Source organism: Saccopteryx bilineata, chromosome 1 (assembly GCF_036850765.1).
Source record: "Saccopteryx bilineata isolate mSacBil1 chromosome 1, mSacBil1_pri_phased_curated, whole genome shotgun sequence".
In the NCBI taxonomy this organism is placed as follows: Eukaryota; Metazoa; Chordata; class Mammalia; order Chiroptera; family Emballonuridae; genus Saccopteryx; species Saccopteryx bilineata.
This window is the reverse complement of record NC_089490.1, coordinates 14,453,335-14,472,370: the sequence shown is the minus strand read 5'-3', so window position 1 is coordinate 14,472,370 and position 19,036 is coordinate 14,453,335. Positions and strand designations below refer to the sequence as shown.

Sequence of the window (19,036 nt, the reverse complement as noted above, 5' to 3'; positions counted from 1 at the left end):
CTAGAGCTCAGTATTTTAAAGGAGTAAAATTTGCATTCAGTGAAATGCACAGTCTTAAGAGTTGGCATTTGGCCCTGGCTGGTTGGCTCAGCAGTAGAGCGTCGGCCTGGCATGTGGGGGACCCAGGTTCGATTCCCGGCCAGGGCACATAGGAGAAGCGCCCATTTGCTTCTCCACCCCCCCCCCTCCTTCCCTCTGTCTCTCTCTTCCCCTCCCGCAGCCAAGGCTCCATTGGAGCAAAGATGGCCCGGGCGCTGGGGATGACTCCTTGGCCTCTGCCCCAGGCGCTAGAGTGGCCCTGGTCGCGGCAGAGCGACGCCCTGGAGGGGCAGAGCATTGCCCCCTGGTGGGCAGAGCTTCGCCCCTGGTGGGCGTGCTGGGTGGATCCTGGTCGGGCGCATGCGGGAGTCTGTCTGACTGTCTCTCCCCGTTTCCAGCTTCAGAAAAAGTACAAAAAAAAAAAAAAAAAGAGTTGGCATTTGATGAGTTTTTTTCTTTAAAGATTTTCTTTATTGATTTTACAAAGAGAGGAGAGTGAGGGGTGGAGAGTGAGAAGTATCAACTCATAGTTGCTTCACCTTAGCTGTTCATTAAATGCTTGTTGTATGTGCCTTTACCGGGCAAGCCAGGGTTTCAAACTGGTGATCTCAGCATTCCAGGTTGGGGCTTTATCTCCTGTGCCACCACAGGCCAGGCCCATTTGATGAGTTTTGACAATTGCATGCACCTATATAACTTAGACTTCTATGACAACATAAAACATGGCCATTATCTCGAAAAGTTGTTTCATTTCTAAAGATAATACTCCTTCAACCCCAGGCAGTCACTATTGTGATTTTGTTTCTACCATTGATTTGGTCTTGCCTATTCCATATAAATGGAACATGTAAACAGGTTCATATAGTTAAGGACTCGTTTTGAATAAGGCATCTTTCACTCAACCTAATGTTTCAAGTGCATTCGTATTGCTGTTGTATTGATAATTTTGTTCCTTTATATTGCTGACTACCATTCTGTTTTTTGCCTATACTTCAGTTTATTTATACATTCTTCTGTTGATAAACATCTGGACTGAAAGTTTTTCAGTTTTTTGCTATTTTGAATGAGTTTCTATGAACATTTGTGATAGATCTTTTAGTGAATGTTTGTTTTCAGTTCTTGGGTGAATATAGGAGTGGAATTGCCGGGTCATAAACATACATAGGCATATGTTTTTGGGTTTTTTTTTGTATTTTTCTGAAGCTGGAAACGGGGAGAGACAGTCAGACAGACTCCTGCATGCGCCTGACCGGGATCCACCCGGCATGCCCACCAGGGGGCGACGCTCTGCCCACCAGGGGGCGATGTTCTGCCCCTCCAGGGCGTCGCTCTGTTGCGACCAGAGCCACTCTAGCGCCTGGGGCAGAGGCCAAGGAGCCATCCCCAGAGCTCGGGCCATCTTTGCTCCAATGAAGCCTCGCTGCGGGAAGGGAAGAGAGAGACAGAGAGGAAGGAGAGGGGGGAGGGGTGGAGAAGCAGATGGGCGCTTCTCCTGTGTGCCCTGGCCGGGAATCAAACCCGGGACTTCTGCACGCCAGGCCGACGCTCTACCGCTGAGCCAACCGGCCAGGGCTCTTTCTTTTTTTAATTGAATTTATTGGGATGATGTTGGTTTGCAAAACCATACAGGTTCTGTTCATTTTCTTTCCAATCTTTCATTTCTTTAGATGAGCAGAAAATTTCAATTTTGGCATTTTTTTCTTTTATAGTTATTGCATTCTGTGACCTCTAAGAAACATTTGCCTACCTCCAAGTCATAAAAATATTGTTTTCTTCTGGAAGTTTTATGGTTTTAGTTTTTACATTTAGTACTATTATTCGTCTTGAATTAGTAAATGTGTGATATGAAATGGGGGTTGAGATTTATTTATTTTTTTCTTTTTTATTCAGCAAGAGGAGGGGAGGCAGAGAGACAGACTCCTGCATGCGCCCCGACTGGGATCCACCCAGAAGTCCCACTAGGGGGCGATGTGCTGCCCATCTAGGGCATTGCTCCATTGCTCAGCAACCCAGCTCTTCTTGGAGCTCTTCGTGCCTGAGGTGGAGGCCTAGGAGCCATCCTCACTGCCTGGGGCCAACTTTTTCCAGTTGAGCCATGCTGCAGGAAGGGGAGAGGGAGGGAGAGAGGGAGAGAGGGAGAGGGAGAGAGAGAGAGAGAGGCGAGAGAGAGGTAGGGGTGGAGAAGCAGACAGGCGCTTCTCCTGTGTGCCCTGACCAGAAATGGAACCAGGGACAGTCACATGCTGGGCTGAGGCTCGACCACTGAGCCAACTGGCCAGGGCCAAGATTCATTTTTTTTCTTTTGGATATCCATTTATTTTAGCATCATTTGTTGCAAAGATTATTTTCCCCCTCCCCCATTAGATTACCTTGACACTTTTGTTAAAAATTAAAACCATGTAAGTGTGTATCTATTTTTGGGTTCTCAATTCTGTTTCGTTGATCTAGTTATCCCTGTGCCAGTATCACATTGCCTTGATTACTGTATCTTTGTGGTAAGTTTCAAAGTCGGCTATGAAGTCCTCAACTTATTAATAGTTTTGGGGTTTTTTTCCTTTTTTTCAAGATTTCTTTGGATATTTTAGGTTCTTTTCATTTCCATATAAATTGTAGAAATGGTTGTCATTTTTTACAGGAAAGCCTGATGGAATTATGATTGTAATTGTATTGCATCTGTAGATCAGTTTGGGGAGAATGGATATCTTAACAGTATTGAGTCCCGATGCATGAATATGGTATAGCTTTCCATTTTGTTAAGTCTGCTTTAATTTTTCTCAGCATTGTTTTTTAGTTTTTAGTGTGGAGGTATTAAGTGTCTTTTGTTCATCTATTCCTTGTACTCTTTTGGGTGGGTTGGTGCTATTATAAGTGGATATTTAAAATTTCATTTTCCTGTTCTTTGCTGTAGCATATAGAAATATAACTGAATTTTGTATATTGACCTTGTGTTCTGTGACTTGCTAATTGTGTTCTGTGACTTGCTAATTTACTTATTCTAAATGCAGCTTATTTTTGTAGATTCCTTAGAAATTTCTATGCAAACAACCATGTCCTATTTAGATAGAGAGTTTTACTTCTTTCTTTCCTATCGATATAGCTTTCTTTTCTCGCCTTTTTGCATTGACTGGAATTTCAGGTGCAATATTGAACATAAGCATTGTGAGTAGATATTTTTGTTTTGTTCCTGAGTTAAGGGCAAAAGCACGCACTACTTCACTGTTAGTTTTGATGTTACAAATATTGTTTTGTTTCTCTTTTTTTTAAAGATAGCAGGGGAGATAGTGAGACAGACATCTATCTGCATGTACTCTGACTGGAGTCCACCTAAGAACCCCATCGGGGCCAATGCTCGAGTCAGCTCAGCTGTCTTCAGCACCCAGGGCCGATGCCTGACTCAGTTGAACCACTGGCTGCAGGAAGGGAAGAGAGAGAGAAGGGGGAGAGGGAGGTGGAGAGCAGCAGATGGTTGCTTTTCCTGTATGCCCTGACCCAGAATCGAACTTGGGATGTCCATACACTGGACCGACACTCTATCTTCTGAGCCACTGGCCAGGGCCAGAGTTGATTCTGATAACTTTACTGAAACCAATTTAATTAACTTGGAATAAAGCTGTGGAAAACTCAGTTTGAGTTTAGATTTAAAATATAGTCAGAAGGAGCTGTCTCTGTGACACACATCGTGTGATGCACTTTGAACTTCTAGTACAGTCGGATGTGGTCACTCAGAAAATATATGGTCAGAAGGCATGATGTATTTGATACCTAAGGCACAAAAGGAGCTGAACGTGGTGGCGTTCTTACCGTTCTTGCCCTTGATAGTTTGACTCTTCCTGTTCTTCCCTATTTCTTTTTTTTTGTTGTCTTTTTCTGAAGTTGGAAACAGGGAGGCAGTCAGACAGACTCCCGCATGCGCCTGACCAGGATCCACCCAGCATGCCCACCAGGGGGCGATGCTCTGCCCATCCGGGCGTCGCTCTGTTGCATCCAGAGCCATTCTAGCGCCTGAGGCAGAGGCCATGGAGCCATCCTCAGCGCCCGGGCCATCTTTGTTCCAATGGAGCCTTGGCTGCGAGAGGGGAAGAGAGAGAGAAGAAGGAGAGGGGGAGGGGTGAGAAGCAGATGGGCATTTCTCCTGTGTGCCCTGGCTGGGAATCGAACCCAGGACTCCTGCACGCCAGGCCGATGCTCTACCACTGAGCCAACCAGCCAGGGCCTATTCTTTTCTATTTCAGCTATTTAGCCACTGATATGGAATTAATTTACACTTCTGAAACTACCAATAGTACAGCCTTCTCCCTCCGATACATGAGCACATATAAATGATATCCCAAAATGTCTGGGAATTAGAAGAAAAGTGGGAAGCTGACAGTCACGTACTTCTTTCCATCAGAGACAGAATAGAACTTTTACTTCCTGAGCATTTAGACACACATTCTTTGTCATCATTTGATGCAGTGGATTTGTAATATGTTTTCTAACAGTATATTCATTTCAACCAAATACTATTATTGCAATACATAGTCATTTACCAAAACGAAACTCATTATCTTTCCATTATCTTGCCTCTGTCTGTGTTTCTTATCTTGGTTAGTGGCTGCATTGTCCTCCCACACAAGAAATTCTAAGACTTTTTCCTTGCTGGTCATCTGTGCAATAGCTCTGTTCATTTCATTTTAGGTTTCTAGCACTAGTTCCAGCTCTTTACTACACATCTGAATCCTTACATAGCTTTTGATTTGCCTCAGTCTGTCAGTTGCCTTTCCTGCCAGTGCATTAGCTCATTACTGCTGTTTGCCATTCTGAAACAGAAACCTGGTCACATCAGTCCTTGTGCACATGCCTCTGGAGGTTCTCAGTTGTCCTCAGACTAAGAGCCACTAAGAGGCAGGCACACATAGAAGTGTTGTGTGCCTCTGCCACACTGGGCCACATGCACTACTTCACGTACCCTGTGCTTGACTCTTGCCCGCCCTGCTCACATCGCATGCCTTCTGGAATGTCGGCAGTGGTGGAGGGGAGAGGCCAGCCCCTGCGCTTTTATTTATTATGCCGAATAAATAAAGGTCACACGGACTTGGTTGTAAGGAAGTTTTCATTTTAGTTTTATTATATTGGTATGAGACTAGATAAAAAATATTCTCGAATACAGTTCCTAAAGTTCAGTACTCCAAGGGGCTAGAGTCCTTAAGTTTTGTAGTGATGCCAGTTACCTCCCTTGGACATCCAGACTCTGCCTTTTACCTTTGTTGTTTATTACTCTTTGTGGCAGGAAGAGGAGGAGGAAGATGTAAAAATAAAGGAAGTAGATTTCAGTCAAGGAGAGGGGGAGAAACACCCTGATATGAGGTTATCAAACACCAGCTGTTTTGTGGTTTAAGGAGGAAATACAGTTCAGCCAGGGGAAAAAAGGAGAGCGAGCAGGCAAGCGAGTGGGAACTTTTCAAAATACGGTTCTCTGTTGCGTTAGCATCTTATGCAATCTGTTTCAAAATGAAGAACTAACGAAGAGTGGGGATCTTTTCACTGGTCCTAGTAACATGTAATTTGTTGCTTTAATGAGCTCTTTTAAGATTTACCTGTTATTGTCATTAAAAAATAATTATGTTTGCATAGATTTTCCAGAAAATTATTCAAATGTTACTTCACATGTTTATTTTTAGACAAAAGAAGTTAGAAAAAGTGATGGAAGAAGAAGGCCTAAAAGATGAAGAGGTAATTAAAATCAGAATTTTTCCCCTTGAAACCCAGCGTGGCAGCCGAATCTTGTTCAGGAAATCGTTAGTGTTCATGCACTGGGGGGTTGGCTCAGCAGCGGACTTGGGAGGCCAGTGTGCCTCTGGAGTTAGGCGTTCATGCAGAGGGGGTTATTAAGCACTCAGGAGAGGAAGACTTCTCCAGGTACAGCTCTAATAAATTAATTAGAATTAATTTAGAATTCCAAGAAAGAAGGAGATGAAACTAGATTAAATTGTTAAACGGCAAATGATAGCATAGTTAAATAATTCACTGAAGGTGCCGTAGAAGGGGGACACATTTTTGAAGTCATTATCAAGGCAGAAGATCTCTCAAATGGGGCCTTTCCTCCAGTACCCACAGATGTGGTCGGAGAAAATGGGGTTAACCAGAGATTGCCGGGAACCGAAATGGCGGTGGAAATGCTTTCAAAATTAGAAATGAATCACAAAACCCAGGGAAATGGCGAAAAATACCCCAGACTTATAGGAATAATAAAAAACTAAAGCATAAAACGAACTGCAGTGTGTAAAACACCCATAGGGAAATTAAGAAGCACACACAGTTTTTATATAACAAAGGTGAAAGGAAAACGTTGCTCATTGTCCCGCCTTCTTTAGAAAGGTTAGAATACTGGATTGCTGAGGGGGCTTAGTGAGAGCCTTGGAGGGAGCGCCCCCCTGGGCAGTGGGGTTCGGTCCTGGTAGCTGAAGGCTGGGGGAGGGAGAAGTGACCTCTAGCGTCCTTCTGTGGTGCTTTCCCGTGTGAAAGGGCCACGCTTAGCCTGGTGTGGCCCTGCTTTCTGGGTGGGTCAGGTCTCCAATATGGCTTTGTTGTGGACTTCCAACCCCCGCCACCATTCCTCTCTCCCTTTACTTACCCCTTAGAAACGACTCAGGAGGTCAGCTCATGCTCGGAAGGAAACAGAGTTTCTCCGTTTGAAGAGAACAAGACTTGGACTGGAAGATTTTGAGTCCTTAAAAGTGATAGGCCGAGGAGCATTTGGTGAGGTAAGAACCCACAGCTACATCTGCTTACCGAGTACAGAAATACCATTGACCCTCAAAGCTTCTGACGTGCCGTGAGCGCGTGGTTGTTGATGTGACTGAAACACGGGGTAGGACAGGGCAGCCTGCCGCCTCACACCCTGACTTCCTCCACTGTCCCAGAGCTCAGTTTGTTCTCTGTTTCACCAGAGGTATGTTGATGTTTTAAGTATTGGTCTAGGGGAGTGTCGGAAGATAGAAGAACATCAACCCTTATCATTTCCTGAGCTTTTCTCCTATAGACACAATACTCATACATAGATGACTGGGGGGGGGGGTATATAATTGCAGTGTGCCACAGCCGTTGTGCAGTGGTGGTGCTGGAAGTGGAACCCGCTGTCCTGACCTGGAAGCTCTCATTCCCCTGGAACCACGCTGCCTCTCCAGCAGTGAGCTAGCAGCATGTCTTCACCCTGTGCTGCTTCCTGCTGGACTGGCACAGCGCTGAACAGCGGCCCTCGGAGGCAGGATCTGTGCGGATGAGTTACACGGATAGTGGTGGAGAGCTGAGAGAATCTGTACCTTTGTCCCAGCTGGTCTTGCAAATACATCCTGCTTGGTCACCAGAGCAGTCTGGTGGGGAGGGTTTGAATGAGCCCGTGTGAGGTCATCCCCGGGAACGGAAAACATCCAGAGTGGGTGACCTGATGCAATAGTTTCGTTATCTTTGGATAAAAGCAGTGTATTACTGAAAAGCCGCACCTCGAGGAAGTGTAAGTGCATGTTCAAATCACAGGCGGAAGATTGAATTGATCCCTCCGCATTCCGATCCCGGCTGGTCCCTTAGGAGAGGGAAATCGACAGAACCGCCTCTACATAGGGACTCAGGATGCATACAACCATATTTCTCTAATTTTACATGTCAGATTCTTTTCCTCCTTGTTCTTATTTATTTATTTGTTTATTTTTTATTTTATTATTGTTTTTAATTATTTTGATTTATTCATTTTAGAGAGAGAGAAAGATAGAGAGAGAGAAGGGCGGAAGAGCAGGAAGCATCAACTCCCATATGTGCCTTGACCGGGCAAGCCCAGGGTTTTGAACTGGCGACCTCATGGTTCCAGGTCAATGCTTGATCCACTGCACCACCACAGGTCAGGCCCTCCTTGTTCTTTTTTAGAGCGAGGAGGGAGAGAGAGAGAAAGTGGGGTGGAGCAGGGAGCATTAACTTGTAGTTGCCTCTTATGCGTCTTGACTGGTGGGCAAGCCCAGGGATTCAAACTGGGACCTCAGCATTCCAGGTCGGCGCTTTACACACTGGTCTGCTGTTGTGTGTTTTTTTTTGTTTTTTTTTAGACAGAGACAGGAAAGGAGAGAGATAAGAAGCATCAACTCATAGTTGTGGCACTTTAGTTGTTCGGTAATTGTTTCTCATATGTGCCTTGACTGGGGGCGGTGGGCTCCAAGCCAGCGACCTTGAGCTCAAGCCAGCAACCATAGGGTCATGTCAGTGATCCCACACTCAAGCCGGTAACCTCAGGGTTTTGAACCTGGATCCTCAGCATCCCAGGTCGACACTCTTGTCTACTGCACCACCACTGTTCAGGCACTTTTGCTATTGTTTTAAACATTGTAATCATTTACTTATGGTTTCGGAGCTGACTACACAATATGTGCCACGGGGTCAGTGAGTCCTTAAATTAAATTCAAAAGTGAGGGTTTTAAATCAGATCAGTTCAGCTAGGGAGCTAAAGCTGTTCGCATGTGGAGGTGTCTGAGGATGTTGCCAGCGCTGACTTCACGGGTCTAATGTATCTATTTTGGAACATCAAAAAGCATTTTCTTCTGCTCTGTTCTGTTTGCTTATGTTAAAATTGTAATATGTTTTCAGTTTAAATGTTTCTGTAACACATGAAAGCATTAACTTGGCATTGTAAACTTTTAATGTGGCATCTTACATTAACTTTCAGGTGCGGCTGGTTCAGAAGAAAGACACAGGGCATGTGTACGCGATGAAAATACTCCGTAAAGCAGACATGCTTGAGAAAGAGCAGGTAAAGTGCAGCCGCTGTGAGGCTCAGCCACCGCATGCGCTTTTGTCTACTAAGGTGGATCTTTCTGCTTAACGGGGATGTTTATTCTTATTACAGTTATTTTAGCTGTCAGGTATGAATATACATAGAATATTCCCTTCCTTTATCCAACAAAAAAGTAGGTGCACATATTTTAAAAGTACAAATAATGCCTATGTGTTATGCACACTCTTTTTAAAGTTGCAAACCTGTTGGAGAAGCGTGTGCTATTTGTGCATCCCAGTGGTCGCAAGTTGCCCTTCTGAGCCTTTTTTGAAGCATGTTCCTTACTGAATGCTGAGAGGTAGAAATTGTATGTATACCTTGGAACTGAGGCTGAGGACTTAGAAGTTGGAATTTGCACTCTAAAATGTGTCTGAATACACATTCTTCTCTACACGGAAACCAGAGTTGGGTCTGCTCAGTAACTGACCGTTCCCTGAAAGGGAAGAGGGAATGAATGAGTGAATCGGAAACTCGATGTAAGCGGCAGAGCACTGCACATCTTCTTTAAGAGTTAAGAATGCTTTCGAAACCTAAACCTACTTTGCAAATAGATTTATAAGATACATAGGTAGTTTATGCCAAGTATACTTTAAATATCGGAACAGTATATTAAAAATGAGAATATAGACTTTCTAGAGATCTGGTTGTATTTAGCTGGTCGCTTAAGAACAGGTTGCAGTTGGTGACACCTGCAAACACCCCGTGGGAGACTGTCAGACGCTCCAGGAGGGCGAAGCGAGAGCCTGTGGCGAGGAGGGCTCTGGGTGCAGAGCCCGCGAGTGGGGAGACTGGCCCACACCCTGTTCTTTCTGCCTCTTCAGAGGAGGTATAACTGCTGAGGACTCATTCAAGTCCCAGCTTGACAGTTGGGATTTATATTTTCTCTCTGATTTTCATATTACCCAGAAGCTTTAGACTCCTGAAAATTTCGATTGAGAGTATCAAGTACTCTGGCAGTAAGTCTCCAGACACTGTTGTTTATGCTAACACTAACCTTATTAAAAACACACAACAGCTCTACTTATGTATTTTCTGGAAAAGAGTGTGTAGTATGGGTGTGGGCCCTGAGAGTTTCTATCCACCTTGAAAAGGAAACTAAAGCTGTAGTGATTAGTGAGTATATTTTGTGTTGTACAAGTAAGGTTTATTTTTACAAGACATATTTCCTACATCTAAGGCTCAGAATCTTTCTTTATGAAACAATTAGCATTCAGAATAAAACTGTAAGGAAGCACACGTCATGATTCTCGCCTAGTACTTCGTCATAGTAGATGCCAGCTCCCCAGCGCTGGGACAGATGACCCAGGCACTGTGTAAAAACAGTCCGTAAATGTTACACCTTCTTCAAAACTAGTGTGGAGCATTTTCTACATGAAAGTAAAGGAAATGCCTGCTAGAATGAGGGTTTGAGTCCAGCTCAGAGCCCTGGGTTTGGTCTCAGTGTGGTCCAGTGAAGGCTCCTGGCCACCGGCCCTCCCGGGTCAGCGTCCTGAAGAGTGAGCAGCAGCCTGTGCTCATGAGCGTGGCGGCAGACCATGCACACCCGTCTCGGCTGGGTGTGCTATGAGCGTGGCGGCAGACCAGTGCACACCCGTCTCAGCAGCCTGTGCTAGTGAGCGTGGCGGCAGACCAGTGCACACCCGTCTCAGCTGGGTGTGCTAGTGAGCGTAGCAGCAGACCAGTGCACACCCGTCTCAGCTGGGTGTGCTAGTGAGCATGGCGGCAGACCATGCACACCCGTCTCAGCTGGGTGAGCTAGTGAGCGTGGCAGCAGACCATGCACACCCGTCTCAGCTGGGTGTGCTAGTGAGCATGGCGGCAGACCATGCACACCCGTCTCAGCTGGGTGTGCTAGTGAGCGTAGCAGCAGACCAGTGCACACCCGTCTCAGCTGGGTGTGCTAGTGAGCATGGCGGCAGACCATGCACACCCGTCTCAGCTGGGTGTGCTAGTGAGCGTAGCAGCAGACCAGTGCACACCCGTCTCAGCTGGGTGTGCTAGTGAGCATGGCGGCAGACCAGTGCACACCCGTCTCAGCTGGGTGAGCTAGTGAGCGTGGCGGCAGACCAGTGCACACCCGTCTCAGCTGGGTGAGCTAGTGAGCGTGGCAGCAGACCATGCACACCCGTCTCAGCAGCCTGTGCTAGTGAGCGTGGCGGCAGACCAGTGCACACCCGTCTCAGCTGGGTGTGCTAGTGAGCGTGGCGGCAGACCAGTGCACACCCGTCTCAGCTGGGTGTGCTAGTGAGCGTGGCGGCAGACCAGTGCACACCCGTCTCAGCAGCCTGTGCTAGTGAGCGTGGCGGCAGACCATGCACACCCGTCTCAGCAGCCTGTGCTAGTGAGCGTGGCGGCAGACTAGTGCACACCCGTCTCAGCAGCCTGTGCTAGTGAGCGTGGCGGCAGACCATGCACACCCGTCTCAGCAGCCTGTGCTAGTGAGCGTGGCAGCAGACCAGTGCACACCCGTCTCAGCTGGGTGTGCTAGTGAGCGTGGCAGCAGACCATGCACACCCGTCTCAGCAGCCTGTGCTAGTGAGCGTGGCGGCAGACCAGTGCACACCCGTCTCAGCTGGGTGTGCTAGTGAGCGTGGCGGCAGACCAGTGCACACCCGTCTCAGCAGCCTGTGCTAGTGAGCTTGGTGGCAGACCAGTGCACACCCGTCTCAGCTGGGTGTGCTAGTGAGCGTGGCGGCAGACCATGCACACCCGTCTCGGCTGGGTGTGCTAGTGAGCGTGGCGGCAGACCATGCACACCCATCTCAGCTGGGTGTGCTAGTGAGCGTGGCGGCAGACCAGTGCACACCCGTCTCGGCTGGGTGTGCTAGTGAGCGTGGCGGCAGACCAGTGCACACCCGTCTCGGCTGGGTGTGCTAGTGAGCGTGGCGGCAGACCAGTGCACACCCGTCTCGGCTGGGTGTGCTAGTGAGCGTGGCAGCAGACCATGCACACCCGTCTCGGCTGGGTGTGCTAGTGAGCGTGGCGGCAGACCAGTGCACACCCGTCTCGGCTGGGTGTGCTAGTGAGCGTGGCGGCAGACCATGCACACCCGTCTCGGCTGGGTGTGCTAGTGAGCGTGGCGGCAGACCATGCACACCCGTCTCAGCAGCCTGTGCTAGTGAGCGTGGCGGCAGACCAGTGCACACCCGTCTCAGCAGCCTGTGCTAGTGAGCTTGGTGGCAGACCAGTGCACACCCGTCTCAGCTGGGTGTGCTAGTGAGCGTGGCAGCAGACCATGCACACCCGTCTCAGCAGCCTGTGCTAGTGAGCGTGGCGGCAGACCAGTGCACACCCGTCTCAGCAGCCTGTGCTAGTGAGCGTGGCGGCAGACCAGTGCACACCCGTCTCAGTTGGGTGTGCTAGTGAGCGTGGCGGCAGACCAGTGCACACCCGTCTCAGCTGGGTGTGCTAGTGAGCGTGGCGGCAGACCATGCACACCTGTCTCGGCTGGGTGTGCTAGTGAGCGTGGCGGCAGACCATGCACACCCGTCTCAGCTGGGTGTGCTAGTGAGCGTGGCGGCAGACCAGTGCACACCCGTCTCGGCTGGGTGTGCTAGTGAGCGTGGCGGCAGACCAGTGCACACCTGTCTCAGCTGGGTGTGCTAGTGAGCGTGGCGGCAGACCATGCACACCCGTCTCAGCAGCCTGTGCTAGTGAGCGTGGCGGCAGATCAGTGCACACCCGTCTCAGCTGGGTGTGCTAGTGAGCGTGGCAGCAGACCATGCACACCCGTCTCAGCAGCCTGTGCTAGTGAGCGTGGCGGCAGACCAGTGCACACCCGTCTCAGCTGGGTGTGCTAGTGAGCGTGGCGGCAGACCAGTGCACACCCGTCTCAGCTGGGTGTGCTAGTGAGCGTGGCGGCAGACCAGTGCACACCCGTCTCAGCAGCCTGTGCTAGTGAGCGTGGCGGCAGACCATGCACACCCGTCTCAGCAGCCTGTGCTAGTGAGCGTGGCGGCAGACTAGTGCACACCCGTCTCAGCAGCCTGTGCTAGTGAGCGTGGCGGCAGACCATGCACACCCGTCTCAGCAGCCTGTGCTAGTGAGCGTGGCAGCAGACCAGTGCACACCCGTCTCAGCTGGGTGTGCTAGTGAGCGTGGCGGCAGACCATGCACACCCGTCTCGGCTGGGTGTGCTAGTGAGCGTGGCGGCAGACCAGTGCACACCCGTCTCGGCTGGGTGTGCTAGTGAGCGTGGCGGCAGACCATGCACACCCATCTCAGCTGGGTGTGCTAGTGAGCGTGGCGGCAGACCAGTGCACACCCGTCTCAGCTGGGTGTGCTAGTGAGCGTGGCGGCAGACCAGTGCACACCCGTCTCGGCTGGGTGTGCTAGTGAGCGTGGCAGCAGACCATGCACACCCGTCTCGGCTGGGTGTGCTAGTGAGCGTGGCGGCAGACCATGCACACCCGTCTCAGCAGCCTGTGCTAGTGAGCGTGGCGGCAGACCAGTGCACACCCGTCTCAGCAGCCTGTGCTAGTGAGCTTGGTGGCAGACCAGTGCACACCCGTCTCAGCAGCCTGTGCTAGTGAGCGTGGCAGCAGACCATGCACACCCGTCTCGGCTGGGTGTGCTAGTGAGCGTGGCGGCAGACCAGTGCACACCCGTCTCAGCTGGGTGTGCTAGTGAGCGTGGCAGCAGACCAGTGCACACCCGTCTCAGCAGCCTGTGCTAGTGAGCGTGGTGGCAGACCAGTGCACACCCGTCTCGGCTGGGTGTGCTAGTGAGCGTGGCAGCAGACCAGTGCACACCCGTCTCAGCTGGGTGTGCTAGTGAGCGTGGCAGCAGACCAGTGCACACCCGTCTCAGCAGCCTGTGCTAGTGAGCGTGGTGGCAGACCATGCACACCCGTCTCGGCTGGGTGTGCTAGTGAGCGTGGCGGCAGACCATGCATACCCGTCTCGGCTGGGTGTGCTAGTGAGCGTGGCGGCAGACCAGTGCACACCCGTCTCGGCTGGGTGTGCTAGTGAGCGTGGCGGCAGACCAGTGCACACCCGTCTCGGCTGGGTGTGCTGACGGAGTTTAGGTTCAGAGTGCCTTAGAGGAAAAGCTTTTTGTTTGCTTTTACTAAGCTGAGCAAGAAGTACAGCTACCCAGTGAGAGTTCAGGTTGTCATTTTGTCCTGCAGGGACAGAAAATAAATTTAAAGGGTAAGAGAATCATTTAGCTACTTTCTTCATGTTTTTCTAATGCAAAAGGAAAACCTTCAGTGTGATGCCAGTCTAGAGTCAGGATGGGACAGAAGACTGGTGTCCCTGTGTTCCCATCAGCTGGCCTGTAATTCCCCACCCATCAGTGACAGTTAGAGAGCAGGGAAAGGGAGCCTCTGGGGAGGGTCACACTTCTGGCTCTTCTGTCCCTTACCCTATATTCCTGACTCCACTCAGACCTTGAGCTTCCCAGCGGCTGAGTCAGCCCCAGGAGAGAAGGGCAAGTTGAGCTCACAGTGATGATGATAGCTTTCCCCTTGACAGACAGCGGTTGCTGTAGTCACTGTTCCGTCCTCTAGGGTGAGTGACAAGTGGTAGTAGCAGTGCCTCCCCTTTTCTCTGGCTCCCCGTAGTCGGTCAGGAGAGGCCTTAACGCAGGGGTCGGGAACCTTTTTGGCTGAGAGAGCCGTGAATGCCACATATTTTAAAGTGTAATTCCATGAGAGCCATACAACGACCCGTGTACGTTACACATTATCCAATAAAAATTTGGTGTTGTCCTGGAGGACAGCTATGATTGGCTCCAGCCACCTGCAACCATGAACCTGAGTGGTAGGAAATGAATGGATTGTAATACATGAGAATGTTTTATATTTTTAACATTTCTTTTATTAAAGATTTGCCTGCGAGCCAGATGCAGCCATCAAAAGAGCCACATCTGGCTCGCGAGCGATAGGTTCCCGACCCCTGCCTTAACAGGAGCCGCGGACGCAGAGGGAGGTGGAGGCTGCCTCGCACAGGCTTCGTGTCTGGTAGTGACCGGTTCACAGCCGCGAGTAAGCGCTTTGCTCGTGTTCAAGCGGAGTCGAGGCAGTAGCTTCGCTGGGCTTCGTCTGGGTCCAGAGCACTTTATCACCCTACGTTCAATTTTCCCCACTCTCGTGCTGTATAATTAGAGGCATAAAAATGTAAGTTTTCTGCTGTTTAGCAATTTCTCAAAGAATAATTTTAGTTGCAACTGAAAACTTAAATAGTAAGTAAGCAGAAATGCCTTCAGGCCCCCAGGAGTTAGCATGGAAGACGGTCGCAGCTTATGTGTCAGACGGGAGAGGGGCAGAGTTCGTGTCCAGATGGGAGTGCTTGGCTGTGCTGAGAGGTTCCAGTAAAACAAACAAGCAAATAGAACGTTGTATCAAACAAAGCAACACCCAGGGCCTGAGTTTGCCAACGGAAGTACCAGTTCGTGGACCTTGGTACAGCTTCAGCTCCAAACACTGTCAGCTCAAGGCCTGCAGCACATGTTAAGACCAAACCTGTCTTCAAGGACTGGATTGGGTTTAATAAATTGAGATCTTGTTCAGCCCAACCTTGCATCTTGTGACACTTATATCAGAGGAGAGGGGGTGGAATTTGATAATAGACAGCACGATTTTGATTACTATTATATCAATATATTCAAAGTAGATAAGGTAACTGTCATAATAAAACATTATTTTAATGAATTCTACCAGTTCTCCCGAACCTTCGGCAACCTGGTCTCCTTAGTAGATATTTCAGGAAGAGTAGAAAACTGGAAATGTCATAAATTTGAACCTAAACCTTTTCTTAGGTGTTCTTATATTTCAGTTCAGTGAGCTGACGCAGTGACTGCAGCGCTGTGGCAATGCTGTTCTAGAGCTGTCAGCAGGGCGCGGGCTGGCGGGCCCCCCCCCCCCCCCCCCCCCCCCCCCCCGGCATGCCCGAGCGGTGACTGCAGCGCTGTGGCAGTGCTGTTCTAGAGCTGTCAGCAGGGCGCGGGCTGGCGGGCCCCCCCCCCCCCCCCCCCCCGGCATGCCCGAGCGGTGACTGCAGCGCTGTGGCAGTGCTGTTCTAGAGCTGTCAGCAGGGCGCGGGCTGGCGGGCCCCCTGGCATGCCTGAGCAGGGACTGGGCACACACTCTGCACGCAGGGACTGCAGCGCTGTGGCAATGCTGTTCTAGAGCTGTCAGCAGGGCGCGGGCTGGCGGGCCCCCCGGCATGCCCGAGCAGGGACTGCAGCGCTGTGGCAGTGCTGTTCTAGAGTTGTCAGCAGGGCACGGGCTGGCGGGCCCCCCGGCATGCCCGAGCAGGGACTGCAGCGCTGTGGCAGTGCTGTTCTAGAGTTGTCAGCAGGGCGCAGGCTGGCGGGCCCCCCGGCATGCCCGAGCCAGGACTGGTTGAGAGTCTCAGCTTCAGTCTTTTATCATGAAAGATTACATTCGTTCCTACCTTATCTGCAGTTTTCTTTCTGTGATTTCAGTTACTTGTGTTCAACAGTGGTCTGAAAACATTAAATAGAAAATTCCAGAAATAGTTCATAAGTTTTAAACTCTGCGCTGTGTACGCGCACCGCCTGCCAGCCACTCGGTAGCCGTCTCAGTCATCAGGGGACTGACATGGTATCGCAGTGCTGTTGAAAGTTATTCTTATTTTACTGAATATGGTCCCAAAGCACGAGGGCAGTGATGCGGGCAGTTCAGACATGCTGACGAGGGGGCACTGGGCTTCCTGAGCGAGATTAGGACAGGACAGTTAGGTACTCTGAGAGCAAGCACACTCTCATGACTTTTATCACGGTATATTGTTGTAATCATTCTACTTTATTACTGTTGTTAACCACTTTCTGGGCCTTGTTTATAAATTAGACTGTACCACATGTATGTTTATATAGGGGAGAACATAATATATACAGGGTTCCATGTTCCTCTCGGTTCCAGGCATCCGCTGGGGGTCTTGGAAAGGATCCCTCTGGGATACAGAGGGACTACTGTGTTAGAACTAAAATACATGCAAAATCATGGTAATTTTAAGCAGTCAGAGGTTCAATGTTTAGCACTGTTCAAGTTGCCGTTTGCATTACAGCCATTCATTCTATGTTTTTAAGCCTTTTATCCCTTTAGTTTTCATTACCGAATACCCTCAGGTCAAATGTCGATTTTGAGTCAGTAGGTTTGCCTAAGCATCAATTAGATCTTTGGCATCATCGCAATTTAATACTCAAACTAGTATTTAAATTGTTTAAACAAATATACAGTCTAATGAAGCAAAGCAAGTGTTGTCATTAATCAAATGCATGTACCTCCAGGTCGGCCACATTCGTGCGGAGCGCGACATTCTAGTGGAGGCAGACAGTTTGTGGGTTGTGAAAATGTTCTATAGTTTTCAGGATAAGCTAAACCTCTACCTAATCATGGAGTTCCTGCCTGGAGGTAATTACTTGATGATGAAAAGGTCATTTTTCCTTTTTGTTCTGTGGTTTCTTTCTCACCTCAGTTAACCCTCCTCTCCAGTCCTCACAAAATTACTCTCTGTCTCTCCTTTAGGTCTGTAAAGGAAGCCAGTAACCTGTCTTGTGCTGGGTGCCTTTCTATAATTCTTAGTGCCTAAAATTAACCTTCATATTCATTCTCATGATTTCAGATGGACATTTCTTTTTTCTTTTTCTTTCTAAATATATAGGAATAAACTAGGGACCCTGCCTCCTCATCTGTCAATGGGACTCATGTATAATCAGTTACCCAAGTGACAAAACCGAAACTATAACATTCTTTGCTGCAACTCTTTTGTTTCTTTTTCTATAAGTTATGTTAATAAGGAGTGAATTTTTAGTGGCCAGAATCAGTTTCTTGTTTCTGAGATGTGAAGTTTTCTGTAACTTGGCTTGTGCATCTCCTGAGACAGCTTCTGCACAAACCAGGACAGGATGCTCCTCCTCTTCCGGGAAACGGTCTGTTTCGCGGTGAGCAGGTGCACTGAGCGAGCGTGGGGTGGGGGTGGGGTAGAAAACTTTCTTTTCTGATTCTATAGCAAAGCAAACATAATTGTGGCATAATATTTTGATCTTGTGACAGCCTTTAGTTTAGATCTAATCAATTATTTTTTATTAATGAAGGTAAGAAAAGAGGCTGATAGAATGAGGAGAAATTTTGTATTATTTAGATGATGATTCTTTTTAATCTTGACTCAAATCCACATATTCTTATCTTTTTTTTCTATTTTTATTTTATTTATTCATTTTAGAGAGGGGAGAGAGAGAGAGAAAGAGAGAGAGAGAAGGGGGGAGGAGCAGGAAGCATCAACTCTCATATGTGTCTTGACCAGGCAAGCCCAGGGCTTCGAACCGACGACCTCAGCATTTGAGGTCGACACTTTATCCACTGCGCCACCACAGGTCAGGCCTAGATGCTGATTCTTAACAGGAATACGAACCAGCCCAGTCACCAGCCCCTTGACACGTGTGCCCTCAAGCCTTACGGCCGCCATCTTCCATGGCTGCTCATGTCTGCGGGACCTGCCCTCTGCCCTTGGTGGAGCTGGCCTGCAGGGCGACAGGCCCACTGGCATGAGCTCCATGATCATCGGGGCAGGCCCGCTCAGGCAAGGCTGGTGGCCGAAACCCTGGGCCTCGGTGAGGGCCACCCAGCTCCCTTAGAGCTGCCTGAGTGCGCTGGCCCGTCACTGTCCTCCAGAGTCACTGTGTGGCTGCCAGGAGTGCAGAGGGATTCATATTTTAAGTCTTAGTCAAAAAAGAGCATTTTAATAAAAGGTGTGATTTTTTTTTTTGCCTGGGGGTAAAATATCCACTTTTCTCTAAACAATATAAAAATTCCCCGAAAGTGATAAATGAAATTCAAAAGCAGCATGATGCTCTGTTGAAATCAGTTTTCTTTCTCTTTTCCCTGTTCTAACATAAACAGCTTTACCTGAGGTCTGAACTGAACCTCTCCTATTTCTCTGAGCTTTAAACTACTTATACGTATTGTCTTTGCTTTGCTTTTGTCTAACTGTCGAGTTATGATCAGAGTCTTTGTCTTGCCATTTTATATTACTGGTATTAAGCAGAAATAATTAAATTTTGACTTGGCAGAAAACAAAATGTTTATCTTTTAAGTGCTAACCTATTGATACAGTGTTACAAGAATTGCATAAAGCATATTAGTGTCTATTTAAATACCTATGCTGAAGCGCTGGTGGGATTAGCCCACTGAGCTTGGGGGTCAGTGGGCGCTTTGGGGAGGCGACAGTCACACCT

General features: G+C 48.8%; 1 protein-coding gene across 1 annotated transcript in view; it reads left to right on the top strand.

The window, feature by feature from the left end:
• The window catches only part of STK38 (serine/threonine kinase 38), a 48,418-nt gene that overhangs the window by 10,375 nt on the left and 19,007 nt on the right, over positions 1 to 19,036 (top strand). The window contains exons 3-6 of the mRNA XM_066237436.1: positions 5,700 to 5,751; positions 6,660 to 6,782; positions 8,729 to 8,812; positions 17,090 to 17,213. Of these exons, the coding sequence (XP_066093533.1) occupies positions 5,700 to 5,751; positions 6,660 to 6,782; positions 8,729 to 8,812; positions 17,090 to 17,213 (383 nt within the window). The remainder of the gene's footprint in view (positions 1 to 5,699; positions 5,752 to 6,659; positions 6,783 to 8,728; positions 8,813 to 17,089; positions 17,214 to 19,036) is intronic.